This window comes from Ipomoea triloba, chromosome 5 (assembly GCF_003576645.1).
Source record: "Ipomoea triloba cultivar NCNSP0323 chromosome 5, ASM357664v1".
Classification (NCBI taxonomy): Eukaryota; Viridiplantae; Streptophyta; class Magnoliopsida; order Solanales; family Convolvulaceae; genus Ipomoea; species Ipomoea triloba.
In genome coordinates this window covers 2696206-2714880 of record NC_044920.1, presented here as the reverse complement: position 1 = coordinate 2714880, position 18675 = coordinate 2696206, and the positions used below count along the sequence as shown (strand labels likewise).

Here is an 18675-nt window from a genome sequence, read left to right as displayed (position 1 = left end):
TTTAATAGTTAATACTAAAATATTAAATACTGACATAAAAAACATAAAGTTTGAACAATTTAGGGTTATTTCGCTTAAAACGATGTCTTTTTGAATGAAATAACCCATTTAAAAAAGAATAGAATAATAGCTAATCGGCTGACTAGACGACTTAGTTAGTGCCTAGGCGGCGCCTGGGCGCCGATTAATCGGTGTTTAGACAAGATTTTTGCAACATTGTTTTTTTTTTCTTTTTTTTTTTGGCGGATGATTGTTACATTTTCTATAAAGCTTCTATTTCTGAATGCTCTGTCCTTAAAGATGCTATTGGGACTTTTGTTTAGGATTCAAGTCCGATAGCGAATTATCCTAAATCTACGATTACTTTTAGCAAGAATGTCAATCGGGGATACTAAAGGGGTTGTGTGTGATATTTTGGGTATGAAAGAGGGGAATATGAGTGAGAATTATTTATGGTTGACTCCTTTGATTGGTAGGAATAAGAGGAAAATTATAGAGAAGGTAGTGGGGAGAATAAGAAGTTGAACTAACAAGTTTCTTTTGAGATCGAATGTTATTCAAGCTATCCCTAGCTACGTTATGAGTGTAATTCCTTGTTGGGAATGGAGAGGGAGATTGAGCAGGGTTTTTTTTCTGGGTCTACCCGCGTTCGTTCCGAGAGGTATGAGAGAATCGTCACTTGGGTGAATCGAACCCGGGTTCTCCCAAAATTCTTCCCCACAAAGAGAGCTCACTTGCTACTTGAGTTATCACATTAGGTTAGATTGAGCAGGTTATTGAGATTTGAAAACCAACAGTGTAGTCGAAATCTTGGTCTTCAAACTAGAAAATTGCACCTCATCCTCTTCAGTTAGCTCGTAGTCTAGTGCATCCCAAAGCGAGTCTTGTTGCAACTGAACAAGAAGACCTAAAGGCGATGTGACAAAATAATCATCACCGGTGGTCTCCTGAGTTGCACAACCCTCAGACTGAGATCCCTGACTTTATTAGCTACATAACAATTACATATAAGAACCCATAAACAATAAAGCCATATATTTAAAAACAAAAGACCCAGAAGCACCAACAAAATAACAAAAGTGCACACAACGTAGCATCGTCATGCACATACTAAGCAAAAGAAAAACTACCTAGAAGATATACCAAACACAAAACCTCAAAAACAGTGCACACAGAAATCCACATTGGTACACACACCAAGATAGTGAAACAGACATCCTACACTATAATGACTAGTGCACGCACTCAATCATTTAAATGCCAGATTCACATAGAATATACATAGAATCCGTCCCTCTCCAAATTTTATTGACTTGATGAGCAAGGAACTCTACTGTTTCTTAGTCGATCTTTCTAGATCTGTATCTTCTCCACAAAAATAAACAAAAAAAAAAAGAATAAATCAACATTTGCCTTTTCTTACAAACCTCTTTTCTTGTTTTAAAACGGAAAGTACAAAAAAACCCCTAAAGAAAAGAAAAAAGAAAAAAGAAAAAAAAGAAACTAAGATAATGAAAACCCCACGTGTTAATATTTGAGAACTAGTGCAAATCACGTATCAACCTTTGTCTCTCTCCATACAACTCGTCATCTGCTACAACGCTAAAAGCAAGATGAATTTAAGCCGAAAAAACTAAGGCGTAGAAGGAACGTCGTACAAGAGATACACGAAATGCTAGTAGAAGAAGAAATCTAACAACGTCGATGGTGAGTGGTTGATGTATGAAGGACGTACGCGTTTGACCTTTGTGCATAACTCGAAGAGAACACAAGTAATGGGCTCACAGAGAATATCTAATACCCTAATGTAAATTAGAAAAGAATCCAAAATTATCTTAACTTCATCCCTAAAAATATGCATACCATACCGAAAATATAAGATTTACAATTAAAAACCCATATAAATTATCAAAAAGAACCTTATTAAATAAAAGAAAGATCATTAAAAGGAAAAAAAAAAAAACACAGCCATTAGATCAAAGAAATAAAATGTTTCATATTAGTCTTTACGTTCTCATTTTAGTGGGTGTTCTCATTTGAATATTTTTAATGTGTGTGGAACTTTAATGATGCAAGAACAATTTTTTTTGATAAAAAATAATAGTACAATATCTGTAAGGTAATGTACAATTGTACCTTTATAGAAATACAAACAAAAAATATTAATACCATAATAACATAAATCATTCCAATAATACAAAAGTATAATTAAAATAATGAGTCTTTTTCTAAATAATAAAAAATATTAATTAACAAAAAAAGGAAAAAAAAAAACTTAACCTAAATTTATTTTTAAAAAAATATGCAAAAATAATTTTCAAGGTTCCTTATTTGTAATCTTTGATGATCAACTTAGAATTCTAGTCGGGCTAATTAATTGACCAAATTTAATATTAAATTTTATATTTATATTTTTTAATATACTCTAACATCTACTATACTAATAAGAGTCAAAGAGAGTTAGGCCTAAAATGGGTAGAAAAAATGGCGGTCAAATTATTTAATCAAATGGATGGTCCAGATGATTTATTTAATCAAATAGATGGTTAAGATAATTCAGATTAATATTATTAATAGAGATTACCTAATTTAACTTTACTTTTATGATTATCCGTTAAATTTTCCGTTAAATATTATCTTCTCCGTTAATATTCCGTTAACTTTTAACTTACCCATTAATTTCTATAAGAAAAGTCTTAGGTTCGAACCTTATCTCAATCAAATTTGACATAATTAAGTTTCTCACTCTATTTTTTTATTTATTTCATTTGGAAGAGGGTTACCCATAATGTAGTTTCTCACTCTATTTTACTCTTATTAAATTAAATAAATTAGTAGCTACAACAAAAAATGATACATATGTATTTCTTTAATTTAGAATTATGTGTCTATTTATTTGAAAAAAATATTCATTATCAAAAAATTAAATTAAATAATAGAAATAATTTCATTAGTTATATTGTCTTTATTTTCTCTCATGCAAAGATTCTTTACATTCAAATTTATCAATTAATATTCATTACATTGTCCATTATCTTATTTTTACAATATCTTGTAATTAAATATCAAAGTTATATTACAAAATAATGTTATATATTTATTTACCAAGTATTTTATTAATACTATGAAAAAAAAATTTAAAATAATTTGAAACTAATTATATTAACTACTTGAGGATTGGTTGACAAAGAGAGTACTCAAATAACCCAACAAATTGAAGCGAAACCGCTCTATTTTACTTTTATTTAATTAAATAAATTAGTAGTTACACCAAAAAATGATACATATATATTTCTTTAATACCATGAAAAATATAAAAAAGAATAGTTTGAAACCAATCATATTAACTATTTGGGAGATTTGTTGAGAATGAAAGTACTCAAATAACCCATCACCCAACAAATTGAAACGAGAACCTACCTTTTAATATCTTTGGGATATATAATATTTTAAATTTTCAAATTTTTATTAATTTATTTAATTTTTTTCTTAAACTAGGGATTTCTTTATCTACAATAACTCATTCAACAATAATGGTTGAACCAAATGAACCCCAAGCAGAACACTTAAAGGAAAGTCCATAGCTCCTATATCATAATCTCATTGTATGACGTTGTCGTTTATGCTACCAACAATAACCGAATTGCAAATAACACACTACCAACAAAAAGGAAGAGAACAAATAGTAAAGATGAAGATAATGACAATGTTACTCAAAAGAGAATTAAGAACACTTAGAAAAATTCAAATGAAAAGTAGTATTTACTTAGACTATCATTTTTAGACCAAATATTTAGACTATCGATTTTACAAGGTTGCAAACATTTATTTTAGTAATAATTATAATGAATTTTCTATATTATCTTGGATTCATATACTTTGAGTTAGATATTTAAATAAAAAAATTCGATATTCAGTTACCCATGTATAAACTTCTCCTATATAATCTTGCATTTATATACTTTCAAATATTTATTTAAATATAAACATTGGGCATTAACCCATACGCGCAATGCGCGTATAAAACTAGTATTCATAATATATGTTAAACAATTATGTCAATTCTAATTGGGATATTGTTCGAACCTAAAATCTCCTTGTGAAATAATAATAAAAATATTAAAATTAAAATAATATAAACTATTTATTTCAATAAATAATTAGATGAACATTTTTTAGTCTATTATACATATATATGGAGGTCATGAGATTTGTTGAAAAAAATATCGTTTTGAAGAAGAATTTACCATGTCAGGTGAACTCTAATCATGGGATAGTTTGTAAATTCCATATTAACCGTTCCTTACAAAAATGACAGATGTTAACAGCTGGAGAGAATCTATTTGACCTCTATCCTTGTGAAAAATAATTACAGATATTTCCGTGTCATGTCTAGCGCTACTTAATAGTTAATACTATACTATACTCGTCAGAGAAGAACCATACTAAGACACTGGGCAGTGATGCTGAGAGACAAAAGCCCTAATTCTCATCAGAGCCGCCCTTTAGTCTGGCTGCTCCGGTGATTCGTTTCTACTGATCATTCCGCCGGCCGGTATTTTCTCGAAAAGGTTTAATAATTATTACAAATCGCAATTGTTTGTTGTTTCGGGAGCTGTTGTGGTGTGCTTTGATTAATTAGTTGAAATGAAGACTGAGTTGATTGCGCATTTTTTTAATTGGTAGATTTCATTTTCTCCGTTGGCGATTCGATTTTGGATTTGGCTTTCGGAGCTATGGGCAACCAATTATGGTACCTTTCTTGCCCTATCAGTTGGTTTTTTTTTTTTTTTTTTGGTTTAATTGTGTCGGAGTGAATGCTTGAACTTAGTAGTTAGTACTGTTTATGTGTTCATTTTGGTGTTTTGGTATTCATGTTTTACGTTATTCGTAGGTGAGGAAATTATCCTATAATTGGTTGCCCCATAGCTCCGAAATCAAACCCAAACACAAGTCTATATCTGGATCAATGGTTGCTATACTGGAGCTCCCTATTCTTCTCCCTTTGTTTTTTTTTTGTTTGGTGGCGTTCTTGTGTGAATATGGGGCCTCGCAAGGATCAGGATCCTCCTGTGAAAAGCACTGCCTCGGGTTGTTGAATTACTACCCAGATACCCTTGAGGCCCTTGGAGTAAAATGTCCCACTTACTGATCAAATGAAGGCAGGATCCTCCTACCGAGGCCCCATTTTGATGGACCTTGTGACACTTTAGCTGCTGCTTATTTGTTGTGCCCTGAATAAGGCATACATATCTAAATCTATCTCTGATTGGCACTTATCTCTAGCTGACCACGAGGTTGAATATCATTTTCGCTTTAATTGTTGTTAAAAATTGCCTGTTAAAGAGTTTCATTGACATTTAGGTTAAACTGCATTTTGCCTGATAACATAAGCATCCTCAATTCATTTGAACCTCTGTGGTAAGAATTTGCTGTGGCTTACTAGAGCATCTACTTGATTATAAGATGAGTAAATTATGTTTAGTCTGTGCAAAATTGCATTTGTTATTATAGGAATAGAATATGCAATTTCTCATTAAATTACTGTTTAAAGCACCAAATTTATAGAGTTTTTGCTAGACCACATAAGCACAATAGTCAATAGGGGAGAGTTTGCAACTCATATAATTATTAAAGGAAGTGTAATTTTTATTTACCTTGTATATGATCAAATCAATTTCTTAACTGAAGTGCAACACTTAGTAATTTATGTAATGTTTTTGAATTTGATATGAACTTCAATATCCTTTTTGGACGCCCTGTGCTTTATTTATGAAATGGTTTTTGCCATACTTTCTACTGCTGTATTTTACTTGGTTTATTAAATACCATCAAACATGGTTTTCTTTATGATGTTAATGATGTTGTACTATTATTCATTAGTGGTTGAAATTTTTATTGGGCGTGGCATTAGGAAAATGAAAACATTTCAATATCTAGTTGAGTAAAACTCAATTGAAACCTTGAAAGGTCTATTATTTTCCAGTTTTGAACCTTTCCCAAGTCCCTGACTATGTTTTAGTAATTAATCAGGGAAAAATCTAATTGAATAGCCACCATTGCTTTTCTAGAGAAGTTTAATTATTTGTCAATTGTCATGAATTAGTTTTTTGTGCGTGACCATTTTACTCTTCCAAAGTCTGCATTAACACTTTGATATCATTTAAGTCCAAAAAATAATTTGCGGATCCTATGGTTAGATCTTCTCCATATGGAATGCCTTAATGAGAACTAGTTAACTTTTTCAGTCTTCAGGGCTATTTTAAATATTGGGCTGTATTGACAAGGGGTTTTAGATTTTTTCAATGGCCATTATTATGAAATTGCTTTTCAGAATGCATAACTTATGGAAGGTCAACCTGAATGCGATTTATACTGTAAGGAACTTGTTATTGAAAGAGCTTGGATGAAATTTAATTGTTGTTATTGTTGTTTTTACTTTTTATTGATTGAAACTCATTTGTTGTCCTTAAATTGAAAGTATTTGTAATAAATGTGACAAATGCCTGAAATATATTCTCTTTTTTTATTTAAACATATATTTGTTATTATGTGGTTATTTGATTTTGTTGGAGTTTTGACTAAGCAATGTCCATGATGTGATTGTTTAACACAATTACCTTCTTGCTGGAATTATATCTATGCTTTAAACATGGTAGATTGCTTTTTATTTTCTTTGTTACTTCTAGTTCCAAGATGAGACTTTTTATTTGAGGGCTGGTTATCTCTATCCTTGCCTCCTTGGGAAATACTTCACCTTCTATTAACTAACTTTCAAGCTATGTTTCTCTAGAATGATTATTTGTTGTTTTTACTGATTCATTTTTTTACAGTGATGATTATCCCTTCTTTTATTCAGGTAATTCTTTTTCCAGTTAAGATTTGGCAAATAATCTTTCTGTTGGAAAGAAAATTCAGTGCTCAGAATGAATGGCTATAGCCCATTAGAGCATACACTCCGCTACATTATTTGCGCAATCAGTCCCTCAAAAGATGACTGGTCTATAAGATTTCAATTAATTGAAGAACTACGAGCCGTTGTGGAACCCATAGAAAGTTTGAGAGGTATGTAAATCATGTTTGATTTCTATCCATTTTATGTGGCATACATACCTTTATATGGGATGCCCTTATTCACTGACATGTTTTGTTTACATAACAAGGGTTAATATTTTGATCAATGTTAAAATGTTTGAAAAATTCTTTGAAAATTCAATTTCATACAAAATGTGATGTTTTTATAGTTGGTTTTGAGATAAAAAAAAAAAAGTAGCCAAGTTCCATTGTAAATTTGAACTAACATACTACTCTGTATATTGTTATATTCTCTTTTTGTTTGGTCCATAAAGTGAAGATTTTGTTAATTCTAATGTACTTGGAATGTTTATTATCTAAACCACCGTGAAGACCTAAGCTGCTGTTTTTGTACTTTGACTTTATCACAAAAAGCCTTTTAGAAAGGGAATGCAGCGTATGAGAATCCAGTTTTATTTATTATCCTGGTTCCTCTCTCCATATATTTTTCTGTTAGAAGGCATTGTGATGCAAATCATGCAATATGTATTTGGTTTTGCTGGCAGCATAGTCTCTGAGAACAAACGCTGATTGTTAATAAAATAAAAGAAATTAACTTGCCTCTTAAGTCACGTTCAATTGTCTATTTGATACTAATATGGCAGGAAGATAACTTTTTTGGTTATGTCATTTTTGTGGTTCTTGATTTCTTTTTTGTTTCTTAGCAGTTACCTGCTGGGGTTAGTTTTCTGGTTACAAAAATTTATCATAGTAATATGGCTTTACATTTTATAAGCAGGTGCAACGGTTGAACCATTTGGATCTTTTGTATCTGATCTCTTCACAAGGTGGGGTGATCTTGATATATCTATAGAGTTGGCCAATGGTTCCTATATCGCAAGTGCTGGGAAGAAGCACAAACAAAATTTACTTGAAGATGTACTAAAAGCATTGAAAATTAAAGGTATAATCCTTCTTAGTATGGGTTGCTTGCTTATTTCTTAACTTGATTATTTCCTTTTTGGTGTCATAGAATATTTTGGTGTTATCAATTATAACATTATTAAGAGGGATAGAAAGTTTCATTTATCTGTTTAGGCTTTTACAGCTGAATTAAGTTAGTTTTAAGCACACACTCAAAAGCCCTTCAGCTAAATTGTTTTGCATCCTGATGAAAAAGAGTTAATAATTGCCGCAATAGTTAATTCTTGAATGGACATGTTACGTATAAATGTATAATTACTGTTAGTTAGTTGAGATCTGATCATCTGCAAGTGAATAACCTATTGGTAGTGTTACTCTTGTAAACAAGATAAAGAGAGCTATGTTGTTGCACCTATATAGGAGTGTTCACTCTTTAAAAAAAAAATAAATAAACAAACAATTATATGTCCCTGCAACTTTATGGGGGATATTTAACATCAACTCTCAAGAATGTGCTGTTTGATTCGTTGTATGACATTGCTTTACAGGTGGCTGTCGGAAATTGAGGTTTATTACCAATGCAAGAGTCCCTATATTGAAGTTTCAGGGCAAGTATAACATCTCCTGTGACATATCAATAAATAATTTGAGTGGACAAATGAAGTCCAAATTGCTATACTGGATCAGTACAATTGATGGACGTTTTCGTCACATGGTTTTACTGGTAAGTGCTTGTGAAACAGCAAGATGCATTTTTGGTTAAATGTAACATAATTCTGACAATTTGTTCCCATTTCTGCAGGTCAAGGAATGGGCAAAGGCACAGAGTATTAATGATTCAAAATCTGGAACTCTAAATTCCTATTCTCTTAGCTTGCTTGTTATATTTCACTTTCAGGTCTGTTGTTCATGGCATTAGCTCCATTCCAACTGTTTCACTTCCCATCCTACATCCAAAAAAAGCCTCACCCACATGCACAGCATCTCCATTCCTGGGGATAGAACAGATTAGAAAAGGAAAGCAAACATGAAATCCTTTAATGCAATAGAACATATGTATATTCTTAACTTCTGAAGTAGGGTAACAGTAGAATAGAGAAAAGGAGATAGAATTGGAAGCTAAGAATAAGCTAAGCTAATAGTCTAACCAAATGATAGTTTCATCAAGTGAGAACAGAAACTTTTTGGAAAATAATCCTCACCATTTTGATTATATGAAGTGGTTGTAGAGGGTAGACCATAAGTATAGGCACAACCCACATAATAAAGATGATGTAAATAGCAAGTTTACGGAGCATTATGTTTTATTACAATGCCCTTTGTAATGTTTTCTATTTGTCTTCTTTGTATTGTGCTGGATTGTTTTTTACCTTCACATACCTTGTTTATCTATCATATGCATGGCAAGTAATGACCTGACTTTTTACTAGAGAAAGTGATATATACCTACTCCTTTTCCGTCTAAATCGACATGTTTTCTGCAGACGTGTGAGCCTGCTATTTTACCTCCACTGAAAGAAATATATCCGAGAAATATGGTGGATGATCTTACAGGTACAAATCAAATTCTTGTATATTTGGGTTGCACTTAGGGTTTAGCATCTGTCGGTTTTGGTTAATAGCTGAAATAACCGAAAATTTAAGTATTTAACTGAACCTTCATAACCGACCGACCAATCACAATAACTGATATAACCGAAACTGATGATTTTTGGTCGGTTTCGGTCAGTTAAATTTAATCAATTGTTTTTTTTTTTTTTTTAATAGTAGTTTAGTGAGATATAAATGGATTATATTTATACAATATATGCTTAACAAATGCAATGCAATCCAATAGGTCATTAAAATTAATGTGATGGACTATGAACTTGCAAAATGTAAATGGAATGAGGTTATATATACTTATATCCTTTGGATTAATCTTCGGTTTTTCGCTCTGCTTTCGGTTTTCTCTTGAAAAACCGATAACCGACCGAAAAACCTAAATGACCAATTTTTTTTTACCTTAATAACCAAAACCAAACCGAAATATTCGGGCGGTTCCGTTTTCAGTCGTCGGTTTTTTTGGTTGGTCCGGTTTGTTTGTAACCCCTAGTCACACTAATGATTTAATGTTCTGTTGCATCTTCTTAAAGTAATAGAAGTTGATTGTGGTTCTTGTGGTATAGTTATGCAATTTGCTCATGGCTAGTTTTAATAACGTATGTTTTAGCATTTCGGCTAGCACAACAACTTCAAACAGTTTGAGAGGCAAATAAAGCTGGTAGTATTGTTGTTGGGTCCTGTTTGGGATGGATAAAAGTTTCTATTTCCACTGTTGATATATTGATAACATTTATGGGTGCATACCCTTTGTGTATCTTAATATGATTTTTTTCTTACATTCATGTCTATATTGCAGTTTTAATGGACTGTCCTTAATCTTTTTATCTGGGTTTTGTAATTATTAAAAGATTTGATTCCAATAGTAGGATAATAAAAATAGACAAACAAATATAGTAATGGGTACTTGTGCAATTGATAGCTTTTCACAATTGTAAACAGTGGATCTTTCAACGTCAAATTACCTTATGAAAAGATGTTAGAGATTACCTTTGTATGGTGTAGAAATTTTCAAATCAAGATTCACTGCATACTCCTTTTAGTTGTGATGATATTTCCCACCTCTAGCGTGTAAATGGTATTTGCTAATGCCTCTCTGCTTTGGACATAGTTAACATCCTATGATACCTTACCTCTTCCATGCCCACCTTACCTGCCAATTTAAGCTAATGTTTAACAGTTGGTGTGAATTATCATCTGATCCTTCATATAATCAACCAAATAACTAATCCAATACCATATTGATACAGAATGAAATTCAGAGATCACTTAATTTTTGCATTTCTACTGATATATTATGTTCTGATCCTTTTGCTTGGTGAATACTTTTACAGGTGTGAGGGTTACTGCAGAGAATCTTATTGAAGAAACATGTGCTGTCAACATAAACCGATTTAAATCTAATAGTTCCAGAGCTCAAAACGACAGTTCTCTGGCTGACCTCTTCATCTCATTCATTGGGAAGGTTAGAAATTCATCCAACTTGTAGCTTTCCACGCATAAGTTTCTTCTGTTATATGTCTTGTAAAATATTACAGCGAATAGCTAATAACCAAACCATCCTGGAAATATCTGTCTCCTGTCTATATAGTTCTGTGACATTAGTTCCAAGGCTTCAGATCAAGGCATAAGCACCTACACTGGACAGTGGGAAGACATTGAAGGCAACATGAGATGGTTACCAAAAACATATTCACTATTTGTAATCTCTCTCTCTCTCTCTCTCTCTTGCAAACTCAGACACACACATAGGGACACGAGCACAGTCTAACATGGGAAACCCATTACAAAAGTAAAAAAGTTGAGTTAACGCTAATAGTTCTCTTTATTAACAAAATCATTGCTACTTTGTTCAGATTGAAGATCCGTTTGAACAACCTGCTAATACAGCAAGGAGCGTTAGCAGTACACAACTTGCAAACATATCTGAAGCTTTTCAGTCAACCTACAATATGCTTACATCTCCCAATCAAGATAAAAAATTGCTCTTGTCTACTCTCATGAAGCCACCCACTACGAAATTTGCGGGGGGAACACCTACTAGAAACTATGGCAACTATAGTAGAGATGGCGTCAGGATTCAACAAGCTCAAAGAACCACGCAACCATCATTACAACATCAGTTTCAAGACATGAGGATCAACAGGCAGCAGCCGAACAGGGCAATTCATAGACCTTCCCAGGATTCTCCTGCTCAATTACAGCCAGTATGGAGGCCTAAATATGACAAAAAGATTGCAGAATAATTCGCCTGGCTTAGAGTTTGCATCCTTGAAGAAGCTGAGGTTCCATTACGTTTCGTGATCTCCTTTTTCATCAGAGAGGTGCCTGTACCCAGAGTTGGAAGGGAAGACCTTATGATGAATCTGTTGTTTGTGCTCATTTCCAATTCAATACACAACTGTGCATTGTTCTGAATCCAGTGTTTTGGACCTTTTAAATTTGATAATAGGATTTAAAAAAATGTAATGAGAGATGAACATTAAACTCTAAGAACGTGGATAACATCTTTGTTTGATGCTTTGTGGAATTGTGCTTGTGCTTTGCTCTGTAGAGTTTTTGTATTACTGGTTAACTCTGGCCAGTTGGACTAGTGCTACGCGAATTGTCAATTTTATTATCCGTGGATGTGGGCATATTTTGATTGATTCAGAAAAAAATAAATTCACAGATGACAGATTCACAAGTTAGATGCAATTGCACAAGTAGGAGCATCCTTAGGCCTTGTTCAATAGTGATCGATTTTGAAAGGAGAGGAGAAAAAAAATAAAAAGAAAAATCTGACAACAATTTAATAAAAAAAGGAATAAGAATTACGCGCTCAAGGGAGCGTGCAGTGCACGTGCCCCTGTACAACTTAGTTGGCTGTTTTCCACATTGGGCCCACTAATTCTGCAAAATCCTCATATTTGCAGTAAACATTTTTTCATCTCTCTCCTGTTTATCACTCGTCCACCTCATCATTTTTTTCTTAAAATCGGTGTATAACTCATCAACGGGGAAGGCCTTATCAGTGGAGTTTTTTCACAGTAGAGAAAATGAGAGGGATAAAAAATAAAACAAATTTGATTTAAAAAATAATAAATCAGAGGGTCGGACGCGCTTGTTGTGCCTGACGCGCGTCAAGCACAACAAACCCTTTCTTTAAAAATCAATATTTGCAGGACTTCATTTTTCTTCTTTCTCCTTGCCTCTCTTTAATTCATGTGTAAATACTTTGTACCAAAAACCAACAAATAACCCCCATTGTAGATGCTCTCAGTACATAAAACTTTGTCAAAGCAATAATTTAGTGAATGCAATTGCACAAGTTAGAAGACATCACAAGAAAATGCAACTCAAAATAACAACAAAGCTGCATTCAAGAACATGCATTACTGAAGTGGATAAAACCACTGGCATGGGTTATATTTAGAAGAATGACATTCTCACTCTCAAGATCATAAAAAACATTTAAAGAAAATTTCACCACTTATAATCTCCCATTCTTAAGTATTACTTACTATAAAAGCAAACATTTTTCAAAAGTTCAGTTTACCTCTACTTCATGCATATTATTTTCAAACAAATTAACTTATTAAAAAAAAACAAGCACACTATTAATTTTATTTTTGGCAGTAGATTATATTCAACCTTCAATGCACTAATGACTACATTTCTAAATTATGGAACTTTAACTTGAACTAGCACTATTGTATGCATTTATAAATATTTATAATAACTCTATGCTCAAAATCTCTCTCTTAAGAAGATTTTATGACCTTATGAATCTACTTTACCTACCAATCCTTATTAAAGAAATTTTGTCCGATTTATTTGTGTAAATCATAAATTTAAAGTAAATGAAATTTACACTGAATATGTTTTGTTTTAGAGTATTTTGATTTTTCACATTGTTCATAATATATTTTTCTATTTCTGTGCAAGTTATCTTTATATGAAGATTGATAGGTACATTAATGCCATATTTTTAGGGCAGAGGCCTATTTTGTAAAAAAAAAAAAAAATTAAAAATCTTTTTATACAAAGTTAATTAAGTTAATCAGTATAAAATTAAATATAATTAGAAAAATAGAGCTAGAAGGCGAGAAAAAGAAAATCAAAGCTGAACTGACTTGTAAATCTGATCGGCGTCTCCATCCCTCAGAGCAAAATTACATACTGAATGTTCACAATTTAGATTGTAACGGTAGGTAAATTGTGATGATATAACTATCCATCCCTTAGTCCATCAGCCGATCTGCAGTCCATCACTCATCTGTCTATCTGCATCTCAATTCCTCGCCTCACCACCCTCACGCGAAAGCTTCCAGCCGCCTAATCCGGCAATTTATATCGTGGACCATGCATTGTGCACCCCATACCAAAACGACGTCGTTTTGGTCAATTTAATTAACGGTTTTTTTTTTTTTTTTTGGAAATCATGTTTTCCATTTCGGCCGATCTGTGTATTTGTGTTAATATTCTGTGTATTCTTTAAAGAGATTATGTGTATTGTAGACTACGATTCTGTGTATTCATGTTAGGGATACTTAAACATAGGTTGTGACGTGTTTTGTGTATTCAAATGTTAGGATGATGATTTCTGTGTAGTGTGTCAATATTCTGTGTATTCCCTCTAGTCATTCTGTGTTTCATGTTAGTGGTACTTAAATACATGGGTGATGTACTGATGTGTTTGTGTGCATGGTGTTTTCATATTCTGTGTATTCTTTGAAGGCATTCGGTGTATTGTAAACTACGACTCTATGTATTCATGTTAGGAGTACTTAAACATAGGCTGTGACGTGTTTTGTGTATTCGAATGTTAGGAGGATGATTTCTGTGTAGTTGTGTCAATATTTTGTGTATTCCCTCAAATCATTCTGTATATTCTAGACAAGAATTATGTGTGTTCTAGACAATGAATTACCTAAAGTCATTCGCATTCATGGTCCACTAACATCGAAACAACGTCGTTTCGGACCCGAGTCCACAATGACGATCGGCCTAATCCCTCGAGCCTAAGGCGGGGCAGCGTGGGCCGCCCATGGGCCCATAAGGTAGCCCGCTTTGACGGGCCTCGTAGTATAAACACCAAGGTATATATATTTATTTTTTGTTCTTGATTCAGAGATTTCTGATGTCATTCCGTCTCACATTAGGTATCTAATTATTACAAATCCCTCATAAATTAAAACCAGACCCCATCGAGGAGGTCTGAAATTGGAAGTAAAGATGTCGGGAATGGGAGATGGTTATGTCGGTACGGCCCAGGACGCCGTGAAAATCCGCCGGCTAGAGAAGCAGCGAGAAGCCGAACGGCGAAAGATTCAGGAGCTCAAGAACAAAACTGCTTCATCTATAGGACAGCCTGGTCTTCTTCAGTTCGGCTCCAGTACATCTGAGGTCATATATCCATACTTTTACAATTTCAATATAACTTAGCTAATTCTAGGGCTTTTGCTTTTGTGAACTTACTTTGCAAGCTTCCTTCAAACAAAAACCCTTTTAAATTAAGCATTTCAAATTTTCTCCGTTGTTTTCATATTCAACTTTCTTTGTGATTATTCTTATGTTGTATTGTTTAGATTCTAGAGACAACATTTAAGAAGGAAACTGTTGGTCTTGTTACTAGAGAGGAATATGTTGAAAAGGTACGTGTTTTGCTTCTAAATTTAGATGCTATCACAATTGAATTGGCAATTGGCAGTTTTGTTGATTTGACTTCTGACTTACATTACTTTTGGTCTTATTTATTGAAGAGGGTGAATATTAGGACTAAAATTGAAGAGGAAGAGAAGGAGAAGCTTCAGAAGTTGCAACAAGAGTAAGTACAAATTTTCAACTTTTTATGCTATACATGCTAGGGGTTATTGCTATTTGTCGTTATTTGTTTAATATGCAAACCTATTGTTCTCTTGTAGGGAGGAGGAGCTTTTGTTACAAAAGCTTAAAAAGCGCAAAATAAAAGCAGACCCTCGATTATCGTTTTCTGATGATTTTGACAATGGCAATGAAGAGGAGGATGAAGACAACAGTAAGCCTATCATTTTCTCAACCTTGACATTTTGAAACTGTGTGCTGTTATTACTAGGTTCTGATTTTATTAGTAAAACCATGGAGTGATATGTGTTGATACTTATCTTAGTTTTGCTTTCCTTTTCATTGAGAAATCATATCTGTTCTCATTTTTCTTTTGAAATCATGTTCCCATCAGTGTGGTGACCAAGTGTTAACTTGGATGATTAAATTTGCAAAGTATTATATTCTATCTTTACAGTTTGAGAGAGTTTTGTATATGTATCTCCATATTTACCAAGTCCATATTTTGCATAGAAATCAAAGAATCAGAGGCCCTTGCAAGGAGAAAATTTGGGAAGGATCCAACAGTGGAGACCAGCTTTTTGCCAGATAGGTTTGGCATCCTTTTGTACCCCCACCCCCTTCCTTTCTCTTACCCCATTTGAGAGGATTGCTTTTATTACTCATACATGGCCCTTTGAATTCAAAGTTGACTTCTTCAGTGAGAGGGAGGCAGAGGAGCAGGCTGAACGCGAAAGGCTCAAGAAACAGTGGCTTCGTGAACAACAACTAATCAAAAGTAAATACATCATTCTACCACAGTAGATTTTCTTGTAGGCATGCTATAATTGCTGAAGTTTGAATATCCTTTTTCTCTTGGATCTATTGTTTCAGATGAACCTCTTGAAATCACCTATAGTTATTGGGATGGAACAGGCCATAGACGAGTTATCCAAGTTAGTAAGCACAACTTTTGGGTTAGAATCGCCTTTATTTTAAATATAAAATATTTTGAATTTTGCATTTTGCATTTATGCCTCTATTTGTAGGTCCGGAAAGGGGACACTATAGGAGAATTCCTTCGTGCTGTTCAACAACAGCTTGCCCCTGAGTTTCGAGAGGTTCGGACTACTTCAGTGGAGAACCTGCTTTATGTGAAAGAAGATCTTATTATTCCTCATGTAAGATATATGTATTATGGATTCCTTATATTATGTATACTTTGCCTCGGTTCCTTCTAACTCTTATTTTCTGATGACAATGGATGCTCAGCAACACACTTTCTACGAGCTGATAGTTAATAAGGCAAGGGGGAAGAGTGGACCGGTAACCTTCAGAACTATATACTTTTTATTGTCACCCTCTCCATAGTGCGTGTGATTTAGTATGGGAGAATTCATTAGCCTTTTCTTGGGTTAAGATGACCTTGGAATGAAAATTAATTCAAACTATTTATTTGTGTTTACATTTTGGCTCAGCTTTTCCATTTTGATGTCCATGAAGATGTGCGCACAACAGCAGATGCAACTATAGAGAAGGATGAGGTATGTTCTCATTTATGTTCACTTAGTCAAACTATATCCATGTTTCCATACATCCTTTTGCCAATTGATTGATTGATGCATATTTGTTATTTGTGAGCTAAAAGTGTGATAGATTGTATAAGACTATCTGAACTTTGGAAGATAATTATATTTTTATTTTACATATTTATATTACTCTGTGACTGTCTAGTGTGTCACATACATGAATTTTGAGAGTTACTAAAATTTATGCTTGTAGGTGAACATGGCTATGTTTAGTTAATAGCTACTTTGGGGTGTAAATGTTTTGTTTGTATTTTTTGTTTTTGTTTTTCTTTGTGCTTGAATAATGGTTTGAGGTGAAATATATTTCATTTTTTTTAATTTAAAATCTTAAAATTCAATGCGCCACGGTCCACCTTTTACACTTTTCAGAACCTTTATTAATTGATTGTTGCTATCATCATTCTTAGTATAACTGTGAAGAAATTCAATTGGTAAGCAATCTACATGTCAATATTACTGATTAAATTCTTTGATATAACCAACAGTCACATGCTGGGAAAGTTGTAGAAAGACATTGGTACGAGAAAAATAAGCATATTTTCCCTGCTTCTCGGTGGGAGGTAAACCTTTTTCTCCATTTATTTATGTGTGTGAAAATTGTCATACCGTGTGCTTGAATGAGAGTTGGGGTCATGAATCACCATTTAGTAGAACTCTATGCTTCTGACCCTAACTTGGCACCTGGTGTAGCATGAAAGGATTTGGTTGTCGATTAGCTGTTAAATGCATCTTTTATTGCAGATTTATGACCCGAACAAGAAGTTTGACCGGTATACTATCCATGGGAATTAATTTATCGAGCACAATGATATGATATTTGAAGATATTGGTGCCATATTGTTACCATTTCATCTTGATTGATCTTTTAACTCATCAATTCTATTGGCAGCATTCAGGAAGATGTAGGGGTTTTGTTATTAGGGGTCTAACTTCAAATGTCATGTGCAATACTTTTGTAGGCCTATTGTGTTTTATTAATTATTTTATGTATTACACAGCGGAGAATTGAATTACTGGTTTTTATAAGCTTATGGTTTTGAGCAATTGGGTAAATTTTGCACTGATGTGTATTAATAAGTGCTGTTTGGTGTTGAGAAATGAGAATACATCAATTCGTCAGTGCCTGTATATATATTGAGTACTTTATTGACATTATTAAAAATTCAAGATAATTTATATTTCCCCTTTATTTGATAATATAAAGAATAATGTAGTTTCTTTCTTTTTTTTTTTTTTTTTTTTTTTTTGAAAGGAGAAATAATGTAGTTTCAAATTATGCACCTTTACTTTTATTCATGGTCCACACTAGTCTATGGAATAATGATTTGAGTTATAATTCCGAGGTACGCTTGTTACTAGAGGTCCTGTTTGGTAAATAATTAGTTTATCAGTTAATTTTGGCCTATTTGAACATAATTAGTTTATCAGTTAATTTTGGCCTATTTGACCATTACTAGTTGTTTGATTTGATTAAAAAAAATCAATTTAAGTGTTTGGTTAATAAATTTTTTGTAACTCCAAAATACTAGGGCCTTGTTTGGTAATGGCTGTTTGCTGATGCTGTTAGCTTATTGGGTTATAAGATATAATTAATTGATAATATTAGTTGATTATAGAAAAATGTTTGGTAAATTAGCAGCTGATAGATGTTTGATATAATTTCTTTTCTCAAAAGGCTAATTGAAAAGGTTAATTTGAGTAGCTTTTTGAAATTTAGTATTTTGGAGTTACAAAAAGCTTATTAACTAAACACTAATATTGA

At 32.9% G+C, this 18675-nt stretch overlaps 2 protein-coding genes across 10 annotated transcripts; both read left to right on the top strand.

The window, feature by feature from the left end:
* Positions 1-4397: 4397 nt before the first annotated feature.
* Positions 4398-12160, top strand: LOC116019906 (protein HESO1-like). 9 transcript variants are annotated; one of them, XM_031260284.1, is made up of 11 exons: positions 4398-4555; positions 4687-4753; positions 4895-4972; positions 6860-7065; positions 7814-7978; positions 8487-8662; positions 8741-8836; positions 9423-9492; positions 10875-11005; positions 11132-11242; positions 11397-12160. In XM_031260284.1, exons 4-11 carry the CDS (start codon positions 6927-6929, stop codon positions 11784-11786), a joined length of 1278 nt encoding a protein of 425 aa, XP_031116144.1. In that variant the 5' UTR covers positions 4398-4555; positions 4687-4753; positions 4895-4972; positions 6860-6926; the 3' UTR covers positions 11787-12160. The 9 variants fall into 9 exon arrangements, with proteins under 9 accessions (XP_031116144.1, XP_031116138.1, XP_031116145.1 ...); XM_031260278.1 differs by having other exon boundaries at positions 4398-4571; XM_031260285.1 differs by lacking the exon at positions 4895-4972 and having other exon boundaries at positions 6834-7065.
* Positions 12161-14669: 2509 nt separating this feature from the next.
* Positions 14670-18102, top strand: LOC116019008 (protein XAP5 CIRCADIAN TIMEKEEPER). Its single transcript, XM_031259070.1, has 12 exons — positions 14670-14928; positions 15111-15176; positions 15285-15349; positions 15447-15559; positions 15859-15937; positions 16047-16123; positions 16219-16280; positions 16374-16505; positions 16597-16650; positions 16803-16868; positions 17399-17473; positions 17655-18102. Exons 1-12 carry the CDS (start codon positions 14758-14760, stop codon positions 17703-17705), a joined length of 1011 nt encoding a protein of 336 aa, XP_031114930.1. The 5' UTR covers positions 14670-14757; the 3' UTR covers positions 17706-18102.
* The last annotated feature ends 573 nt before the right edge of the window (positions 18103-18675 follow it).

What these genes read in the sequence shown, in the direction of transcription:
- LOC116019906 (XM_031260286.1), top strand. Translation starts at nt 6,927, where the DNA reads ATGAATGGCTATAGCCCATTAGAGCATACACTCCGCTACATTATTTGC. An exon ending in TTGTTATATTTCACTTTCAG is followed by an intron (nt 8,837 to 9,422) that starts GTCTGTTGTTCA and finishes TGTTTTCTGCAG; the next exon opens with ACGTGTGAGCCTGCTATTTT. An exon ending in CAAAAACATATTCACTATTT is followed by an intron (nt 11,243 to 11,396) that starts GTAATCTCTCTC and finishes TACTTTGTTCAG; the next exon opens with ATTGAAGATCCGTTTGAACA.
- LOC116019008 (XM_031259070.1), top strand. Translation starts at nt 14,758, where the DNA reads ATGTCGGGAATGGGAGATGGTTATGTCGGTACGGCCCAGGACGCCGTG. An exon ending in TGAACAACAACTAATCAAAA is followed by an intron (nt 16,124 to 16,218) that starts GTAAATACATCA and finishes CTATTGTTTCAG; the next exon opens with ATGAACCTCTTGAAATCACC. An exon ending in CAAGGGGGAAGAGTGGACCG is followed by an intron (nt 16,651 to 16,802) that starts GTAACCTTCAGA and finishes ATTTTGGCTCAG; the next exon opens with CTTTTCCATTTTGATGTCCA.